Source organism: Coccinella septempunctata, chromosome 1, assembly GCF_907165205.1.
Source record: "Coccinella septempunctata chromosome 1, icCocSept1.1, whole genome shotgun sequence".
Taxonomy (NCBI): domain Eukaryota; kingdom Metazoa; phylum Arthropoda; class Insecta; order Coleoptera; family Coccinellidae; genus Coccinella; species Coccinella septempunctata.
Genome location: NC_058189.1, coordinates 63,282,717 through 63,304,086, shown reverse-complemented (window position 1 = coordinate 63,304,086; position 21,370 = coordinate 63,282,717). Strand labels below are relative to the sequence as shown.

At 38.9% G+C, this 21,370-nt stretch overlaps 1 protein-coding gene across 3 annotated transcripts; it reads left to right on the top strand.

The window, feature by feature from the left end:
• Positions 1–166: 166 nt before the first annotated feature.
• Positions 167–21,033, top strand: LOC123322823. 3 transcript variants are annotated; one of them, XM_044910853.1, is made up of 12 exons: positions 168–333; positions 810–896; positions 1,092–1,218; positions 6,503–6,901; positions 8,800–9,163; positions 9,219–9,464; positions 9,606–12,276; positions 17,479–17,517; positions 17,713–17,754; positions 17,846–17,899; positions 18,002–18,277; positions 19,951–21,033. In XM_044910853.1, exons 1-12 carry the CDS (start codon positions 309–311, stop codon positions 20,058–20,060), a joined length of 4,440 nt encoding a protein of 1,479 aa, XP_044766788.1. In that variant the 5' UTR covers positions 168–308; the 3' UTR covers positions 20,061–21,033. The 3 variants fall into 3 exon arrangements, with proteins under 3 accessions (XP_044766786.1, XP_044766788.1, XP_044766787.1); XM_044910852.1 differs by having other exon boundaries at positions 9,606–12,615; XM_044910851.1 differs by lacking the exon at positions 19,951–21,033 and having other exon boundaries at positions 167–333; positions 9,606–13,220.
• Positions 21,034–21,370: the final 337 nt, after the last annotated feature.

Below are 21,370 nucleotides of genomic sequence, written 5' to 3'. Positions count from 1 at the left end.
GGATTATAAATTTTTAAAACAATTATAACGATTTTCCCAGAGATATAGATATTCTCTATATCTCTGGATTTTTCTCAATTTCCTTTCGAAAATGAACAAAAGAACATAGAAAATAAGTTGAAGACATAGAACAAATATTTTCTGATGGAACGAGACTGACATTGACACAAAAAATTCCATATGACATTAGTGATGACCCGCCTGTGAATTCAATATGTATTTATTATGTGAAAAAATGGATTATCAAATGTAAAGTGCACTGATATTTTAAACAAAATGGAAAGGGAATTCATTCTGCTCAAAATCATATGTTAACGGTACAGGCAGTTCAAAGTGAGTGGCACAAATATAATCATTCTGAAGTGAGCAAAGTAGTAACTTCCGACGCCATATTTGTTATTGATAATTATTAAATTGCCTATTTTGGACTGATTTGCTCGAAAAACATTGACTGTGAATAGGTCAGTATGTGATTGGGAACCTAGGATTCAATGTTTTCAATAAACCATAATTCAACTGTACCCTCTTGTTGAAGACTGGTTTGTTGATATCTTAGCATTTATTTTGACAGATCCCACAATGAATCTAGATATGAGGAATTTGAGTCTAGCATGTCAGTCGGGTCAAGTCGGTAGAATGCATGAAACGTTTTGAATCATTCCAGTATCCTTTATAACTTCAAGTCAGTTCCTGCCTGAAAGTCTTGTAGTAAAGATGCAATGACTTGACTTTGTTGATCTGTCTCGTTTACTTGAGACTTAACCGTTCCCTTTTTTTTTCTATTACTAATAATTTTCTTCCATTTATAGGTTTTTCCTTCAAGATGTCGGTGAAAAACTTGGGGTTCCCACTTCCCATAAAGATAGAGGAAGATCAAAAACTATTTATTGATCTTGGTAAGATTTTGTAGAATATATTAATGTTATTGTTTGCTCCCGATCCTAAAATATGAATGCTGGTCAGTTTTCTTTCTATAGATTATTATTATTCTGATTTCACACATTACTCTAGTGTTCTGTTAATGAATTGAAATTACATTCTTCATATCTTCTGAATAATATTATATACTTTTTCCATTTTGTTTATTACAGATACGGAAGGAAGTAGCCCGGAAGACATTGTTATTGAGTGGCATTTGGAAATAAGAAGGTTTTTCGGTAGCTATTCTGCAGCCTCTGGTGAAATTAAGCTGGTCAGCATTATGAAGGAATATATAACGTAAGTTTATTTGATGCTTTTGAGTTTTATTTGTCATTGTTTGTGAAATAATGAGAATTTTGGTCATTTTGATGAGGAGATGGCAATTTCGATTAATCCAAAAAACTAATTTTATAAATCACACTAGGAAAATGTTTACAATATCTATCTTCAACAAATAATTATTTGTTTTCAGACAAAATTAATTGTTCTGATATTAATTCTACAGTACAAGTAGAGAATCGGAAAAGTGCAAGAGTGTACTGTTTAAAATCTATTAGTTATATGAATATTAGAATATCAAAGGTGTACATATTAAAAGATTTTCATTTTAGAAAATGGTATCATAAGATTGTTCAATTTTTCATTCAATTTCATAATAACCATTAATCCTACCATGATAAATGATATCGCAGATTATTTTCTCTGTTTGGTACATTTGTTTGCTACGAAACCAAATGAATCTTTAAAACTCGAGTATTTTATGGCTTGAAACAATGGGTCGTTAAAAATACAATATCAACGAACAAGAGCCAATAGAGTTGCTCCTAAATGGTGTTTAGGATCGGGGTCTTGTTGAAAAAAGCAAAGTTATAAATCGTTCTTGGAAGGAAAATAATAGAAGTTATCAGGGAGCATTTCCTCTTTTATCTTCACTTGATACCATAACAAAAGCCATGTTTTTTCATTCAAAATTCATTTGTGTGACTCATTCGATAAATTGACAATGATAGTTATTATATGAATTGAAAAACTGATTTTTTTACTCAGTTTTTTCACCTTTTTGATATAATGTATGAATTGAATAACAGATGAATGTGGGTAGTTCATCATGAATATAGATAAAGTTCTATATATCTCTCGATGTTTATTACAAGACTAGTTTCGAGATCTTTTTGATACAATTCAGTGCAGTTGAACATAATTGAAGACAGATAACATTCAAATACAAGCAAAATATTAAAATAAAAATCCTGCTACATAATGAAGTAAAATAAGAAGAGAAATACTCTTCTTATGTAGAAAAATTGGGGTAGTAGGATTGGTTTCATTTTCTTGTCGAATGAAATTCGGTTATAACTGCATGATATATTTGATGGTGACTCATCCATAAAAACGCCATTAATCGTTGGCGATAAGGAAAAAAATTGAACAATTATTTCTTGTACCTGTGAAACTTTTCAATAACATTAACTTCGGAGTATTTAGTTTCTTATCTGGAAAAAAACGTTCTATCAGTGCAAAGAATGACTAATAAAATTTCATGCCTTATTATTTTTGCTCTTTGTTATGACTGGCTGATAGGGGAATTAGTATCGGGTAGTTAAAAAAAAATCCATTGTTCGAATCAAGATACCTTAAACTGAGCAGGTTTCTTTTACTCTCATGAAGTTTCAAATTTTGAGCTCTTTTTCTGTTAAATTTTTTGGAGAGTCTGAAATATTCGTTGAAGAATTGGTTGAGTTTGAGATCTTTGATATCAGATTTTACTGTTGGTGTGAGAGTGGGGCTATCCAACAACTTTTTGCTTCACGCTATGTTAGAAATTATTTTTTTCCATTTCAATTTAATAGAAGTTTAAATTTTCAAGGTAGTAATATGCTGAGTTTTCATATCAAAGAACTCTGTTCATCGATCAGTTGTCCAATGAAATTGAATATTCTAGGTATCGTGATTTATTCCAATGCACCAGTGTCAAAATTAGATCTGTCTTAGAATCAATTCTTCACGCTTTGCATGAGCTGTTTTAATGTGCGCTGGTATATTTTTGTCCCTTGGAAAACTGACATCCGCGAATGCATCTATGAAGACAAAACTTCGTCTGCATATTTATATTTAACCTACTCGTTCTGTAGCAAAATGTGCGTTTTCCTCAGATTCACTGCAAGAATCTAGACGATCGTGTATATTCCGAGGTATATTCGTTGTCGTATAATAGCGATTACGACGTAGTAAAATTGAAATTTTCAGCGAATCTGATGGATCATGAGTTATTGGATCGGATTCGAGCAAACGATGTAGCTTGATTGTTTCTTGAGTTATTGTTATTGCCTAATGCAAGCGTGACTGTTTGTAAAAATTAATTTATGTAATAATGAAGAAAATCAAACTTTTATGGCGTCGCAAGTATTTCATTTTACAGGAACATTCGTTACACTTTCACGTGACTGATTGTTGGTTTTTTCTTCGAGAAGAATCATATTTGACTGATTTGATACTTAAATTAATTCAGTTTAGGAGAAACGGAAGCTTTGGCTCGCTTTGGCTGACCGTCAATATTTAAAACTGAACTATACTGCATTGGTGAGGTCCATCCTAACCTATACACCTTTGGTGTTGTGTACTACTATGCAGATGGCCTATTTCAGTATTACAGACCCTCTGACAGTAGGTAGGTGAAGGCCTAGTTCCCTTCACCCACTTGAAGATCGCTATCGCTATCTGTGAGCGAACCGCTGCATACTGTGAGCCGCTAAAATAGCCAAACGAAGGACGAGTAACCGGAGCGTACTCAGCAAATACTCTCGCCTTGAACACAGATCGGAAACAAGAAAAAAAGCTTCAGAAATTCGAAATTTTTCATGTTAATCGAACGCAAATGTAAAGAAATCCACTTTAGTCTTCAGTTTGAGAAAACTAACAAAAGTGAGGTTAACACCGATCAAAGACAGAAGTGCTCAGTATCGGTTCAACCCATCTACAGCAAACAGTAGCGTTTTTGGTGAATAAGATGATGAAATTTCTAAAATAACAGTTTGGCAAGATACTAAAGGGGATTAGAACCGGCGACTGTGCTATAGTATTGGATTTATTGCAGTCTTAACTTCGAAAATTCAATTTATTTCGGCACTTGATGCATAAAGTACCGTGAAAATGGCATAAATTCTAGTTTTCGCATTATTTCGAAGGTGTGCGTTGGCGTGAGCGGGAACATAATATTCAGCTCCCGTTTATAGATATGCGTTGTTATGGGAAACGAGCTGCTTTTCTGTGCGATTCCGGGTCTAGCCTGTTCGATACTTCGATTGTGCTCCCGTGCATTTTTCCCGGTCCGTCCAAATAAACGATCTTTTCTATCATTATAGAAATCGCGGGTTGAAAAATGTCTATTTACCTTTTATGTTTTGAAACCCTTCGCAGAATTGAGAAAAATAAGTTCTTTCGTCGGCTGGGATTTTTCTTGGAAAAGCATAGGGCACGGCAAATTAAGGAAAACACGCGTATCTCGTTATTATTTCTGAAAAATTTAACTTTTGATATTCAAATTAATATCAACAGAAAAAAAACTGGAATTTTTCATTCAACAGATCATTGTGGCCATAATCAGAAACATTCTGACTCAAAAAATTGCATGTTGATCAAAATTGAAGGAATAATGACCCTTTGGAATCAGGCCATGAAAAACAATCTCACCTGAAATTCTCTCAGTTTATGTGGATTTAAAATACCAGAAAAAATAGCTCCATACAGTTCAAGAAAATTCGTGGTCGACTATAGGCTATGAAGTGTCTCTTCAACCTCTAGTTTAATTTTCGATATGAATTAACTTAATGGGGGCAATGGCAGATTCCTGAAATAATAAACTTCATAGTTTGTATCGTAATTGGTATACAGGATGAGTCTTCGACTGACAGTGGATCCTCGAGGTCAAAAGAAACACTTTATTCCTAAACCATTTTTTTCGATTCGGACCTGATAAAAAGATATAGCCATTTTGAGTTTTCGTAATGAGCTATGCCACCACTGGAAGAACAAAATTCCTTTCAGAATGAAAGGCTAAATCTATGACACCATACATGAGTGGATCTTTAAACAGAGTTGCATCAGCCAAATTGTCCAATTTTTCGAATTCCACAGATATTTTTAATTTTTTATTATCAAATTATTCAAAAATGGCGCATTATACGAGAACATATGAAGAATACTTTTATTTTACAAAACGTCCTAATTTTTATTAGATAGCATCCAACTTAATTTCAAAAGTTGGTTTCTTTGTACCATAAAAATATTTTTGGTAGGTACTGGTCATAATGTGAAAACTGGAAGACGTGGATGATATCTTGTGTTCGAAAAAGATTCATCAAATAAGTGAACAACTATATTCCGAAATTCATTTCATTCGATGAAACCGTTTGTCAGATAGAATTACAAATAACATTTTTCTCTGGTTTTTCAACAGCCTGTATACTTTAAACCGGGACGATTCGGAAAAAATGGTAAGGGAGAAGAGTGTTTCTTTCGACCTCAAGAATCTACTGTTAAAATATTTGTACGAGTCAATTAAAATTTGAAAGTGTTTGTTTTGAAGGGGATTAAAATTTTAATGGAGTATTAAATCTTAGTAGAGTCGAAAAAAAAAGTTACATTTTACAATAACCTATTTATGTAGAATTCAGTGACATAGCCGAAGATTATTTCAGTAAACTACTTCAGTGAATTGATCGTAACTTTATTTTATTTTCATTCTTGACTAGTGGTGGAGTGAAGACTCTTCGGCTGTGCCACTGAATCCTACATAAAAGAGTCGATGTCACTAAGATTTGACTAGGTGGAGACAGCAATTTAAAGAACCGAAAAATTTATTTTCTCTTATAACTTATAAACAAAATAAGATAGAGATATGCGGTTTTGGGCATTATCCATCTTGGGTGATAAAAACCATCGCTACTGGAGCATAGAACTCGAGGAAGAACACTTTTTAATCGCGGTCATAACAACGATCAACCTGCCACCTTCCGCCCTCGTCGACTAGTCGAAACGTAAATATTGATCGGGCAACGAACGCGGGCGTGGAAGACGCGTGTGTCGAGTTTGTTTTTCCACCGTTTTCCTTCGGCACAGGGAAACCTTGTGCCCTTCTAACCACATCAACAGCGTCCATATCCTTGCACGATATGTACGACGTAGGTCATTTTGCTCCGAACGTTTCGTGCCTGGCTTCGATTCGTCTTCATGGCGGGAACGATGGTCCACGGCCGCCTGAGCTCTCGGCCATCGTGGTGAGTAGATCTTAATCTGTTGAAAATGTTTATGTTGCATTTCTTCCCGGAACAGAGTAGGTTTCTGATCGCGCGCCAATATTTTCCGCTTTTTCTTGTTTGTATGTTTAGTACGAGGGTTGGCGGTTTTTTCGGTACCCTATCACAGCGTTGGCGCAAGCTTAATGTCATTTATACGAGGGAGCGTCGAAAGGTTTCCCGCAACCAATGAGCATCCGTCAAATCTACGCATATTGTGACCAGCCACCTAATTTACGTTAGAAATGTCAATGTACCATAAATCTAATCATCCCTTCTCTTTCCAGAGCTATCACAGAGCGTGCAATACATTTCGAAGACATAGTAAGGCTCCAGGAAATGGTCGAACACCACATGGAGCACATTTATTGGTTCTACCAAGACTCTGACATCTGCTTCTCGGACATGTACCTGGATTACATGGAACACATAATGACGTTCTACGTTAACCTCACCCTCAGGGTGCTGTTGGTGCTGAAGAAAAAGATCAAGGTTACCCAGAAGAAGGTGATGGACATGACGCAGAAAGTTATCAAGAGGCTGTCGTTCTACCTGCTCCAAAACGAGTATCACATATTTCACGTGCTGATCAGACAGACGACGACGTTGGTGGACGGTATGATCAAGGACGTTATGAACATCTTGAATTCTAACATATGCAAGCAGATGTTCAGGAATTTGTACATGTAAGTTTGTGGCATTCACGTCTTTATTCTCCTTCTTTTGGTAGGTACGAACATAGGTGCATGTTGAGGCAGTCCGCACAAACTTTAGGTTAGGTTTGGTGAGATACTACCTTATTTTTCACTCACATGTGTCGATATTTAACATTCAAGGTAGTCCGTTATCTCTTCTCATTTTACTGGTATGGTTTGTAACCTAACCATTTCAAAAAACTGGCAACAGTCTCTCGGGATACATCATCAATTTAAAATGAAAATCTTCATAGATGTAATTACTACTAAATTCAACACATAGTAAGTGAAATTGTAAACATGCCTGAGGAGAACTCCTTCCTTCAAGAAAACTGTTATTAGAACACACAAAAATTTCTACTTTTCTCGATCTGAACAAACAACAAAGTGCTCTAGTTACAAAAATGGAGACGTACTAGGATATATTGAAAAATTCTTAGCCTACTATAGAACCAAACAAAATTTCAATGTCAAAATATTTTATTACTCAACATATTCTCTTAATTGGATACATTTATTACAGAGAACCTGCAACGTCTCTAGACCTTTCAAAAAATAATGTTTCTTCTTGCTCTGCAAACCAGACCTCCACAACTTTTATTACCTCCTCGTTGGAAGAAAATTTACGACCCTTTAAACTTTATGTGATAGTCGGATGGAGTCAAATCTGGTGAATAAGGGGGGTGTTCTAGTATTTCAAACCCTAGATTACGAATTTTTTGCATGGCAACATGAAATTTGTGTGCAGGAGCGTTGTCCTGCAAAGACAAAACACCTTTGGTTAGCTTTCCGCGTCTTTTCTCTTTAATTTTTTTCCGTAGAGAGGTCAGTAATGTCGATTAGTAATCTCCGGTTATTGTTCTACCCTTATCCAAAAAATCAATCATGATTACTCCATGGCATTTCCAAAAAACTGAAGCAAGAACTTTTCCAGAAGATTTTTGGACACGAAACTTCTTAGGTCTTGGAGAATCAGGGTGTCGCCATTCCATCGATTGTTGCTTTGTTTCTGGATCGTAGAAATGTACCCAAGTCTCATCCATAGTAACAATTCAGTTTAAGAAGTTTTCATCGTTTTCAAATCGAGCACAGATCGAACGCGATGCTTCTACCCTTGCACGCTTTTGGTCAACATTCAAACATTTGGGGATCCATTTTGCAGCAATTTTTCTCATGTCCAAATTGAGTGAACTATATGATGAACGCGTTCGTATGAAATATTCTGTGCTTAAGATATCCGTTTTAGCCCAATTCGACGGTCTGATAAAATCATGTCATGAACTGCATCGATATTTTCGCTGAATGACACAGAAACTGGCCTTCCCGATCGGTTACCATCTTCAATGGAAAATTTACCTCTTTTGAAGCTTGCAGTCCAATTCTTCACGGTCGCATACGAAGGACATTGATCACCAAGGGTATTGAGCGTATCTTCGTAAATCTGCTTACCTCTTAACCCTTTTAAATACAGGTACTTGATGATGGCTCGATACTCCAATTTTTCGATTTTCACAATTTCGGTGGACATCTTCCTTTTAATTTATTACGTAACTCTGGTTTACTTATTTGACCTCAAACTTCACACTGACACTTTTAATGAGTTATTGTTCGTTGCTATGGTAAAGCAATATTTTTTCATGCATGGAACTGGTCTAGGCTAACTAGATATCAATACATCCTCGTATAGCGTTCAACTTAGTTTCAAGAGTTGGGTTCTTTGAATTTTTGGTATTTTTATGGTACGTAATGATCATAATGAGAAAACTGGAAGACGTGGGCGAATATCTTGCCGAAATTTAACATTTAAGCAGGAGTACCTCACAATTCTCACCTCACATTCTATCCAGAATGATTCCATCAAAGAAAACGTATTTCTGTTACGATTACAGGCACTTTCTGGTTCTGACGCCCGTCAGGGACATGTCGGACGAGGCGTTCTGCAGAGCCTTCATCTTGTTCGAGAACTGGAAGGCCTTCGAGGACTATAAGCAGGACGAGAAGATCGACGAGTGCATAAAGAACATATTCAATCGCGATGTGAGAACGATCAGAGATAACGAATTCCTCAGCAAGATACTGACGCCGAAGGCCTCGATAATGTCGGAACTGATGAAGGTCATGGGCTGCGATCCGAGCATAACCAAGGCCTACTTCGACTACATAAAATCCAAACAGAAGGCCGACGGAGAGATCATCGATGACATCGGAAAGTTGGCCTTGGAAGACGCCTTGCTCACAGAAACGGAATTAGTCGTAAGTTTATTTTTTATAGTTGGAAATGTGTGATTATTATTTTTTTTTTTTACAGGATGAAGAAGATGATGAGGAGGAGTACATTGAATTTTTCCACACGTTGATGGGAGACGCGAAATACAACTTGAATGAAGTGGTGTTGGATTGTAAGAGCGAAAGAAATTCGTCAGAGGCTGCGGTGGTTAATGAAGACGCTGAGATACTGGTGTTGGACACCGATTCAGATTCCGACGTAGAGATTGTATCCATCATACCCAGCCAGAACAGCTTGAAGAGAATGTCTGCTTCACCTAGAAGATCGGTAAGTTTTATTTCGAAATTTGTCCTGGCAAAGGCCAATATATGTATGCGAAATTCTCGAGGACGATTTTCATGATATCGCAGAACTGTAGGAGGAAGCAGAGCAAATATCTTCTACTTGACATTTCTCGTTGTTTTACAGAGAAATCCAGCCACGAATAGTCAGCCCGTAACGTCTTTTCTGGAAAGCATTTCTGTCGACGTGGATACAGCAAGGAGAAAATACGGTTTTAGAACGTTGGGGAACACCTCGAATTCGCAGCAGAATAAAACGCCCGAGACAAGCCAGACCCCGACGCCCACTTTACCGAGCATCGCCGAAGAACAAACTCCTAGTTGTCCAAATGTTACGGAAACCTGTTTGATCTTAGACGACGACATTTGCGAAACAACGCAGGATAACAGCTCGGTAAATCCGAATAAAGATCACCCAATGATTGTGGACACGAATGAAACTGTTACAAACATTGTACAAGATGAAATAGTTAGAAATATCGTACAAGATGAGACTGTTACAAAGGTCGTACAAGATGAAACTGTTAGAAACCTTGTACAAGATGAAATAGTTAGAAATATCGTACAAGATGAGACTGTTACAAAGGTCGTACAAGATGAAACTGTTACAAACCTTGTACAAGATGAAAGTGTTAGAAAAATCGTACAAGATGAAAGTGTTACAAACATCCTACAAGATGAAACTGTTACAAGCATCGTACTAGATGAAACTTTTGAAAAAGAAGAAACTTCGAGAACAAATAATGTTGCCCCAACTAATACCGAAGACTCTAGTTTGTCCATCTCTGAAGATCTCTCCTCAACCCCAGTAGAAATTGAAACATCTGAAATTTCCAATGCTCAACCTGTGGACAGGAATAAAATAATTAAAGATGCAGAACCAGGAACACTTGAAGTCTCATCTAGTCCAGAGAGGAAAGAAGATTCAGTTTCAAAAGTAACGGAAACTCTGAAAGAAGTACTTCCAGTTCCAAAGACCAACGGGGCAATAAACCACGTTAACAGGTGTCCACAGTTGCTGCAAGCCCCAGAACTAGATGTTGTGCAGGTCGTGTCTCCAACCACACCTGAGAATGTAAAAGTGGTAGTCGAGAGGATTCTCCCACTGGAAGAATTCTCCGAAGGGATCATGGGAACCTTCCCCGAAGACATTGTGCTCGAAGAAACAGTTGGTGAAAATGATTTAACCGAAGTGGGTCTAGTCGAAAGGGGTGGTTATGTAGATACTTCCGAAGACCTTGAAACGGATTTCGAGAGATTGAGTGTTGAACCTGCTGAAGTTGTCATCGATAGTGGAAATCCAGTGGTGGAGGTTGAACAATCTTCTCTACCTGTCCCTGATATCGAAATAGATCCTCCAATAACTGAGAACTGTGAATTGAGGAATGCATCATCGAAAATTGATGCTTTTTTAACGGAACCAGAACAAACTGATAAGGTGAAGCCCATCCAGGAACCCGAAAACTTGAATGTGACAACCAGTGGTGAAGTGAAAGAAGTCAGGGTGGACAATAAAGGTACTGACGATTCGAATGCGTGTCATAGGACGTTAGTATGTGACGAATCGCCCGAAATCCAGAACTGCGACGTGGAATCGGAAGTTTTAGACTGTCGGACAGAACCCACACAGTGCGAGAGTGGTTGCGGTCGGGAAGAAACGATAGAACGCGTCGAGAACAACGTCGACTTCCCGACCGATGCGCCGTCGCGACCCGAAGAGATAACGCCCTTGGACACGGGTCAAGATCTGTTCGTGCGTTCCCTCGACACGGGGCAATTCGACCCCAACAGCCCAGCGTCCCCAGACCCCGTCGACGTGGCGTCGAAACCCCCCAACGACAAGAACGTGCCGCCGCTGCTGAGGAAGGGGCAACCACACGGCGAGTTCGGCTATCCGACGCCTCCTGGATCGGAGGAAGAACGCGAGAAGGACTCGGACGAGCAAACCCAGTTGATCTACAGCAACATCTTGCCCACGAAAAGTTTCAGCGTCGACGCCAGCCCCGTCTTCGATAACGAGCAGGTGACGTACGAGGCGTTGACGCCCAAGAACGTACAAGGCGAGGATTTTCTGTGCGAAGACGTCGAGGTGGACTGCGTTGAGATCAGCACGGCGGATGCCGAGCTGATGGAAAGACTGTCGGACGAAGAGAAGGATAGAAACGCCAGTCCGAGCCTGGGGAAATCCTACGAACAAATAGTGAAAGACGCCGTCGGTAGTCAGAACTCCACCGAAGACGAAGACGATGACACTCACGTCGTTTCGAAAAAAGTAGTCTCCCTGGGTAAAGACGGGGACGAAGATATAAGTTTCGACGATATGGAACAGTTCCTCAAAAATTGCGATAACGACGACTATCCCCAGACGAGTCGCAAGAAGAGAAAAAGACCGAGGGAAAAAACGACAACCTGCGCGAGATCCCCGAAACGGGTGAAGATAAACGAGAAGCCAGAGATGCATTTCATACCGACCTCCTACGACGAGAACTCCAAGGACGACGTGTGGGGCAAACAGAACGAGTACGATTCCTCCTCGTCGTCGTCGGACAACGACGAAACCGGTCCGAGCAGATCGAAAGCCAAACGAAGACCTTCTCCGATGCCACTCTCGAAATACCTGAGCAAGAGAAACGGCGCCAACACTCACATTCCTCTATCTGGAAGGTTGACCCCGGACAAACCGCCGCCCCTCAAGGGGATACTGAAGCGTATCGAACAGAAACACACGTACCACCCCCTGCACAACGTGGACGACGAACCGGAGACGGTCGTCATCGTGCTGCACCAGCGCGAGATCGGTAGGGGTAAGAGGGGTTCAGTTGAGGTAAAAGTTTACCGGAAATCGTTCTCCGCTTACAAAATACCCTTTGACGATCATAAGTTATGCCATCACGCGTTCGTTAAACTGGACGAGATCAAGACGGACGCCGTGGACGTCTGGGGAAGAGTGTCCGTCAGGACGAGAGTCTACGAGGAGGAGCTGTTTAACCAACCGGAAAAGCCAATGTACAAAATCGTGTTCGACAAAAACACGCCTCAGCTTAACTCGAACGATAGAAAGTACTATTGTGATCCTTCGATCTCGTCGGACTCAACCAAACCCAAAAGCACTTTATACGAGTCCGAAAACGAACAAGGTACCGTAAACTTATCCACTGAAATTGTTTACATAAATACCACCCCAGATCCAGTAGAAACAGTCGCCGAACCCGCCGTCCCTCCGATATCTCCGCCCTGTTTCTCCCCGTCCTCCAACAGCAGTTCCGAATTTTCCGATCCCACCAACCTCATCCCCTACCAGGATATAGAGAGGGCGCTGCAAGTGGTCGAGCCTTACAAATCGCAAGAAGACCAATCCGGCGGCTACACTGTGGAATGTCACGAGTCTAACGACGGTACGGATAAAACTCTGGTCGATAGGATCGCCCTGGAAACCATAGAGTTGTTGTCGAACAACGCGGATTTTCACAAGATGCTGAGAGATCTGAACGGCGAGGTTCTGATAGAGAACGTGCCTCTAATAAGCGTCGAAGAGACGGCCGGTAACGACGATCTCTTGTCGAACTTGAATTCCGACGAACAGTTGCTCAAGAAAGTCTGTCAAGAGCTGGAATCCAAAGCGCTCGTGGATAATTTGGATGCGCAGAATCAGTTGGCGGTCGTTAAAGAGAACCCCGCGCAAGAAAACGTCGAAGAGATCGCCTCCGATCGGATCTGTTACCAAGCGGAACACGAGATACAGGTATCGACGTTTTCAACAGTTCCAATCCCCTTGCGTGTGTCCAATACGGCGCCCGGTTTTTCCGAAACGAATTTGTCGGTTATGAACGTTACTGCCGGGTATAACGTCCCCGTTTTGACGTCCACCATTCCGAATCCTCTGCGTCGCGAGGGTTACTCTTCCGTACCTGATTTACCCCTGGCGCATTCTAATTATCCGCCGATGACTTCGCCCACCTTCCCTCCGAAACTCTCGCCTATCATTTCGCCATTGTCGCCCTTCCACCACCAAGATCTGTACCCCGTTTATCCCTCGAATCTTTCTAATTATTCCGAGAGAAGTTATTCCGCTTCGAATTCACCGATTCCCAGTCCGCATCAGGTCTATTCTTCCGTGCCCAATTTACAACATTCTGGTTACCCCGAGACGAATTTCTCAAAGTCTCCCTCGTTGGTGGTGAATTCTTCGATTATTCCCCAGGAAACTTACCCCGTTCCCGATTCGTCGTTGATACATTCCGGTTATTCGGAAATTAACGCTAGTATAGCCAGTCCGCAGATTAAATTACCAGTGTATAATTCCCCGCATCAGACTCTCAAATCTTTCATTCCAAATCCGTCGGTGGCGTTGCCTGCGTACCCCGAGAATAACAGTCTCATCCGAACCCTTCCTTACGCTCAGTCTAACTCTTCTACGTACGTAGAAACTTCCTACGTTAGTGATTTATCAACGTCGCCCTCGTACATGGAGTCTAATTGTCTGAACCCCAACGCGCAAGCGTCGTATCCCGAGAGGAAGCTGATAGTTCCTAGTCAACCCGTCAATGTGCCTCCTTATCCTAAGAAAATCGGCGTTATTTCAACCCCCGTACGCCCTTATCTTGAATCTGTTCCTAGCCTACCTTCGACTTCTAAGTGTTCCCCTAGTCTCGAACCGCGTTCTCTTAGGTCTTCTCGTAGATTCGCCCCCAGTATCGAACCTAACCCGCCTGCCCCCAAGGCCCCTCAAGTTAAGACTGATAAACGTAGGTGTAGGTTGCCGAAAGAGGTCCTGACCATTTCGCAGATAAACGCATCGAAGGCCAATAATCTAGATTGGGCGGTAGACAATAATAATTCCAAGACGAATCCTAGCGTTTACGCCGTACAAACCAGAAGTATGAACGATTTACCAGAGGTTTCGGCCCATCAGAAGGACGTGGCATGCGCGAACCATCCACAGCCGCTGTACTGCGCGCCACCCCAGGTCGACGACCAATCTGTACTTGCGCTTAACGTGGCCGTCGAAAGGGATTCGCTAAAGCGGCTGGTGCGCAAGAAGACGCGCGGGAAGAAGAAGAAGCGCATCGCCAACAACGTCACCGTCGTCAAACGTAAAGTACCAATAATCAAAACGATAGCTAAGAAGTCCCTGACTAGGGCCAGGAAACGTTCTAAATTGAAACGCCCCCTTCAGTCGCCTCGTAAAGTTGTAGAGTCCGCGCCTAAGGATATCGTAGCGGCGCCGCCGGTTAAGACGCCGCCGGTAGAGCAGACGCATCAAAGCGTAGTGTTGAGAAGTCGGAATTTACCGCCCGACTCGACCAACAAGCAGGATAAGCCTAAAGCGCCGGTTAGGAAACGGGGACGACCGCCTAAAAACGCCAAAGCTTCCGCCAATACGGATACGCATCATAACATTCCTCCCGTTTCGAACAGCATTCCTCCCTTGACGCCTAATAAAGTTACGCCCAACGAGAGGGTTCCTCCTATATATCACCCCGACGTTGGGCCTAAGACCCGCCAACCGGAGCCCCGAGTCGAACCTTTAAAAATAATCAAGGATCCTAACTCCAAGAACGGCTACGCCAAAGTTGTCGCCGCTAGTTCAAAAACGCTCCCGCTTCCGATGCCCGTTCCTAAAACCTACAATTTCGAGGCAGAGACCTCGAGGAAGGTCGTTTTCAACCCTAAACCTTGCGATACGGGAGACAACGAGGTGGAGTTCGAAACTCACCTACCGTTGAAAAAGAGGAAGTTATCCATGCCGGTTCAATCGACTCCGCCTGCGCAACCCACGACTTTAGCTAACGTGCCTCGTACCAGGGCTAGAAAAGACGAAATCAGCTACCCCGCCACTCCGATGCTCAGCATCGCCGACGTCTACATGCAACCGAGAACGTTTAAAACCCCCGCGGAGAAGAAGCAGCTCCCTCCCGAATCCTCCAACACCGTACGCATGCGCTACGAACCTCCTCCCGATCCCCAGTTCAATTGCAGCCTGAACGCCTACACCCCCGCCATTTACGGCTTCGGCAAGTGTCCCTACAGCGTAGATCTCGACTGCAACCCTTACTGCCCGCCCCCCATCCTTTTCCCACCGGAATCGTTCAGTCGAACCAATTGAGTCGATGATGGCCATGGAGAATTACCCACCGCACGAACCAAGAAGAATACTCTGGGAAGAAAACAGTATTTAATCCACTCTCAATCGTTTTTATCTGTGATAAATGTCATTATTTTCATTTTATTGTTATCTGTTAACAAAAGTATTTATTTCTACATCACCGTTCATTCTTTCGAAATGATTCTGTGAAAAAAACTGGCTGGGCCGAAGAAAGAAGCTAAGAAACAAGAAGACACGAAGAAGATGCACGAAGAAGACTCTTGCCGTTGAAAGAAGATTTGTGTTCCCAATCTGGATACTCGAGATTGATAGCTGATTTGTAATTTGATCGATAACGATAAGTCTTGAAACATATTTCTCTTTGATGATTATTTAGTATTTTAAATATTCAGTATAACTTCTAAGTTTAAAATTTACCCTCAAAAAATTATTATTGAAAATTTACTTCTGAGGTCAAGACCAGAAGATTCGAGTCATGGAAATTTTGGTAAGTCACCAATTTTTGTTAAGTAAGGAAGGCAGCCTGGCGACCGTTTGTGGGATTCTTGTAATAGTCTTCGATGTTATTCGTTTTTTAGTTTAACCAGGATGTAGGGAATTTCTCTGTATGTGCATAAGTGTCTTTTTTTTCGACAACAAGAAGCTAATTTTTTATGGGTGTTTCAACTGTTGTGGTATTATCTGTGTCTTAACGTCTCTAGTTGTGAGTTTTTGGTGGACATCTTTCTCTCAAATTTTCTTTCTGAGGACAAAACTCTGATCTTCACCAAATTTTGGTGAAGCTAAAAAGAATTTTCAATCATTTTCTCTTGTCCCATATTGAGGTTGGAAATCTATTTCCCCCTCTTTGCATTAAGTTAATAATGAAAGTTCTGTTTTTTTTTTTTTTGGGACCATCGACGAATGTGATATCTGTGATAAATTTTGGTAATCTCTAATTCCGAATTATTCCAAAAAAAATTTAAGTCGCCATTATTTTAGGAAAGTAGGTCCAAATATTTTCCCTCCATTTTTATTACTTTATATTTTATGTTGTGAAGAATATCCTTTTTTTTTATTGTAGAAAATTTATTCTCTTGGTTCAAATGTTCTACAGACACATTTTTGTGTGCATGCTTATTGTCTAAATATTTTATCAATCGTTATAAATGTTAGATTTTATTATATACAAATAATTTCTCATGAGTAGGATTGTTATTTTATCGGTTTGTTATACTAACGTTTACGTTACTAAAAAAATCTTTATTTTATTCAGAAGTTCATATGATAATATTTTATCAAGTAACTATTACACCTCGTTCCTAGATAATATTTTTTTCAATAATATAGTTTATGATATGCAATCGTTAAATAATTTTGGTTAAATTTTTAAGTATGTTGATTTTATTTTTTGTGTTATTGCATATAAATGTTATTTGATATCAACAAACATATTGTGGTTGGGTTTCAGATCTCTATGTAGCAGAAGATATTTTTGTTAATTAATCCTCTTTCAGCAACTGTTCCAACGTACAGAAATAACTATTTTCAGTTCGATTTTGTTAGGATTTTTTTTTTTATTTTGAGCAAAACTCCATCATTCGCCACAAGGGAAGAAAAAAAATCTGTAAAAATCCAGTCTTTTAACAAGATATTAATACACTATATTCCAGCAGCATCAATCTCAAATAGATCGGCAATTTTCAGATTCTAACCTCCCAAGCTTTTAATTCACAAAATTGTCGATTTATTTTTATATATTCCAAGCAGTAAACTCGACCAAAACATTATCACTCTATCCTCTATAATTTTTTTCCTTGTGGTTGGAATGTTGAAGTTTTGTGATGTTTTTCGTACAGCTTTGGAAATCAAAAAATTATTTACAAGATAATAATGTTGTTTTTTGATGTTTCAGGTATCAAAAAGAAGAGGTCGTACGTCAAAAGATCAACGAGTAAGTATATATTTATATATTGAAAAGAATATTTATATATTCTTTTCGAGTAAGTTGAAAAATAATTTGTACCTTCCAACAGAAACAGTTTTTTCAGTTTGATAATCGCTCAAAACAAAATTATTTCGGTTGTTTTTTCGAGAAAAGTTATCATTTATTTGCGCAATTTGAACTAATTTCATTAATGGTTTTCAGAGAATCAATCTGATGATGGAGCTAAGCCTGCAAAGAGAGGAAGTAAGTTGTTACTCCATTCATGTCATATCAATGCTCAAACTTTGCTACTTTCAGTGTACTGAATGCGGAATCTAAATTCCTTTGTTTTCAGGAAAACCAAAAAGTCATCCTTCCGATACACCCTCTTCACCAAAGAGGCAGAGAGGTAAGTAACTGGACAAATCCATAATCGAAAATATTATTCATATATTGCAACAAACCAATTTCATTTTGACTAGGTTTCACCCAACTTTGTTGTTTTTTTCAGAAGTCAGCCCAAAGTACAACTATCCCGTTCCTGCCACCTTGGAAGAAGCCCTCTCTACCTACGCCGATTTCTATAGGAAGGAAGAAGAAGAAGCCCTCCTGGAAAACAATTTCAACAATAGAGCGAGAAGCTTGCACAGGATAGTCAAACGGTTCGAGCAGGCGATCAAGCAGCACAGACTGGGTAAAGAGGTGGATGTTGAAAAGTTACCAGTGCCGCCAGGATACCCGCCATTCTCTGAAACCGAATGGGAATCGAAAATGGCTCCCAAATCAGGTAAGGTCCAATATTGTTTATCATCTTCACCTAGCCAGAATTTGTTGATGATGAGAAAAAGTTACGTTCTCATCATATTGCATGAACTTTAATCGATAGTCGGTGTAGGTGTTGGCCCAGTTATAGAATCTTGTTGCTCCATTAGAACAATCTCTCATTATTTAGAGTTTGATATTTGAAATGTAATAGCAGATGTATGTGGAGTTGGCCAGCAATTTTTCGATTTTATTTTTGTGTTGAATAGTGGTGGATTCTATTGTGACCCCCATCAGAGATGTTTTCGCTACTATATTGTCTACAGCTCGCCATCCAGTTCCAATATCTGGGATGGCTTCAAGGAGGATACTTCCTCACTTCTACAAGTTTCTTGTCCAAAGCATTTTTTCTGTTGGCTAGCAATTCTCCCCAGAGAAATTACACTTGCAGTTTCTGCTAGACCCATTCTCATTAGGTGCTCCCTGAGAAGTTGCTTCCAAGGAACTTTTTGGAGTGTTTCATTCTCGGAAGATTTTTTTCAGAGTGAATTTCCTACAGTTTTTTCCCTTCTCCTGAAACTTATTCTTGTATGTACAAGTTCCTATACCACAGAAGGTATAGGTTCCAGGCCAATGAAAGGAACTTGGTGCTCTTCTCTTGGTAATTATATTGGCCTCTTCAATTCCCGAGTAACCAGATACCCAGACTAAACAGCCCTTGTTTATTCTTTTTAATGTCACAAACCTACCACAATGCAGCAAAAAAAAATCTAAAATCGAGTAGAGCTGAGTCAACTTCACACATAACAGTCGACATCAAAAGTTGACCTTATGGCATAGATTGTAGAATAGCTGTTCAGTTGAGGTTTCTGTTCCAAAATTTAATTTTTCAGAGCTTTTGGAGAAAACTAATATGCAAGAAAGAAGCGGCTATTTAATTTGAACAAAAGCATGAAGATTACCCTTTCAAACCAGTTAAAGAAGAACCCGGTCATGATAATGTTTATTTACCAGTGTATTCGGATGAAAAATATCACAATCATTCAAAAAAAGTTAAATTGGATATTACCAGAAAATCTGGTCGGCCTAGTCACATACCAAAATATCTTGAAGACTTTAGATAACATTTGCCAAAATTGTAAATTTGTATATATGTTTGGAATTGTAAATATGTAAATCGTGAAATTTGTTTGTTGTTGATTATAAGTATGTAAATTTGTTTTGAATATTTATTTATCTTCTCTGGAAATTTTGCCAAATAAAATTTATCAAATTATATATTCTATTTACTGAATATTTCTGATGTATTTTTCTGAAATCCTAAGAGAAATAAGTTACTATTGTATTATTTGCACTGACTTCTCTTAGTGATGTAAGGAATAATTTCTATTCAATTGATACATTTGCATTGGCATTTTGTTGACACAAAACCAAAAGACAAAAAAAATGTGTGCAAGATTCAGATAGAAATAGGGAAACACTATACTGAACAGAAATAGTGCAAAATTAAAAAAATTCTAAAATGAAACCTCTATTGCTGAATTGAAAGTGAAAGTTGAAAGAAACTATGAAGAAAATTCCTATTCGAAGAGAACGGGGGATACCAAAAGCCAAAAATTTGAATTCTGTTGGTGTTATCATTTCTCCATATGAAGCTCTTAACCACTTACCGTGCTTTTCTCAATATATTTTTTTTAGCTTCCAGGTCGACCTCAGAAAAGCCTAAAACTAAAAGGAAACCTTATCAGAAAAGTTCTGAGGACTTCACGAATAAAAAAATTAAGCCTCAGAATATCACAGAAAGGTAGTATTACACAAAAGGACCTTCTAGGTTCAATTGGGATTAAAGTTATGGTAGAAGTTGATGGTTATGACGGAAGGATAGGCTATTAAGCAGGGTTCCCAGTTTGCTAAACAGAATTAGAACTCATGTTAGAGTTTGGGCTCTTAATGAAAAATATTTATTTCGTTTGAATATATTATTAACATTCATTTGGGAGGTATAATGAATTTCATTTTCATTGTTATGAATAATATGAATGTACTTCTTTTCCTACTTGTAGTTGTGATTCTTGTATTTCCCAAATGATATTATGGCCAGAGTTGTGAATCTCTCATCTCATCTCTCAGTTTCATACAGCAAATAATTTTCCCTACTGCTATTTCTGACATGTTAGTTTCGATGTTTATTGCATGCTATTTGTATAAGTTGCAAATTATGCATTAGTACATTGCAGATCATACTTGAAAGAAGAAATACCCATGGGTCAATCTTTTACGTGAAATAATTTTTTTCCTTCATATGATCTGTGTGCTAAACATTTCAAACTCATTTTAGAAATCAGTAGTAGGAATAAGTTCCGTGTTCAACAAGTTATTTATTCGAACATTGATTCTTGAGGAATTTCAAATTGGGATAATTCACAATATCGTGAATAATGGAAAGAGGTTAGAATCTGGTTATTATGAATTATTTCCATTAAGGCTATTTCTCAAGAGTCTAACTATAAGGGAAATTTTTTACTTTATACCTCTGAATAACCTGAATAGCCGAGTAATATCTCTGGTCATAATGAACTAAATAATATATTTCAAGGATGAAGTGCAATTGTAAATTGAAAAATATCGGCTTACTTCATCTTGTTATTGAGTTTTGTCTGTGATTCATATTGTAAATAAATTATTATTGTAAAATCACTTTGTATATATCTTCTGTATATGTAATTCAACTTTTTATTGTTTGTATAGTTGTTAAGTCAATAAAATATTTTTATGAAACAATTTCTTTTTATCGATTATTTGAACCAAGATTTTCATTACAATGTTTTTCCACTTTCAAACAGTATGAAAAGAATTCTATCTACGATCGTTGATCATAATTTATCCGGTTCTGTATCATGACCTCCATAAACCACTTGTGATTGATGAGCCATGATTCGCTGATTGTGTATCAAACATACTCGAAAATTCATGCGCCGTGAATTCTCTACAGTTTCATACACAATCTGCTGTTTTCTTGCCAAAATTTTGTAGAGAATTGTTGGCTACTACAAATGGTCCTAATGTATGAAAATGCTTGACTGGGCTCATTCAAGAACAAATAGGGCATTTTCTGAAT

Bases quoted from the DNA above. Each gene is read 5' to 3' on its own strand.
- LOC123322823 (XM_044910851.1), top strand. From the start codon at position 309: ATGTTAACGGTACAGGCAGTTCAAA. The intron at 6,902-8,799 runs GTAAGTTTGTGG...TTACGATTACAG, and splicing joins ATGTTCAGGAATTTGTACAT to GCACTTTCTGGTTCTGACGC. The intron at 9,164-9,218 runs GTAAGTTTATTT...TTTTTTTTACAG, and splicing joins TCACAGAAACGGAATTAGTC to GATGAAGAAGATGATGAGGA.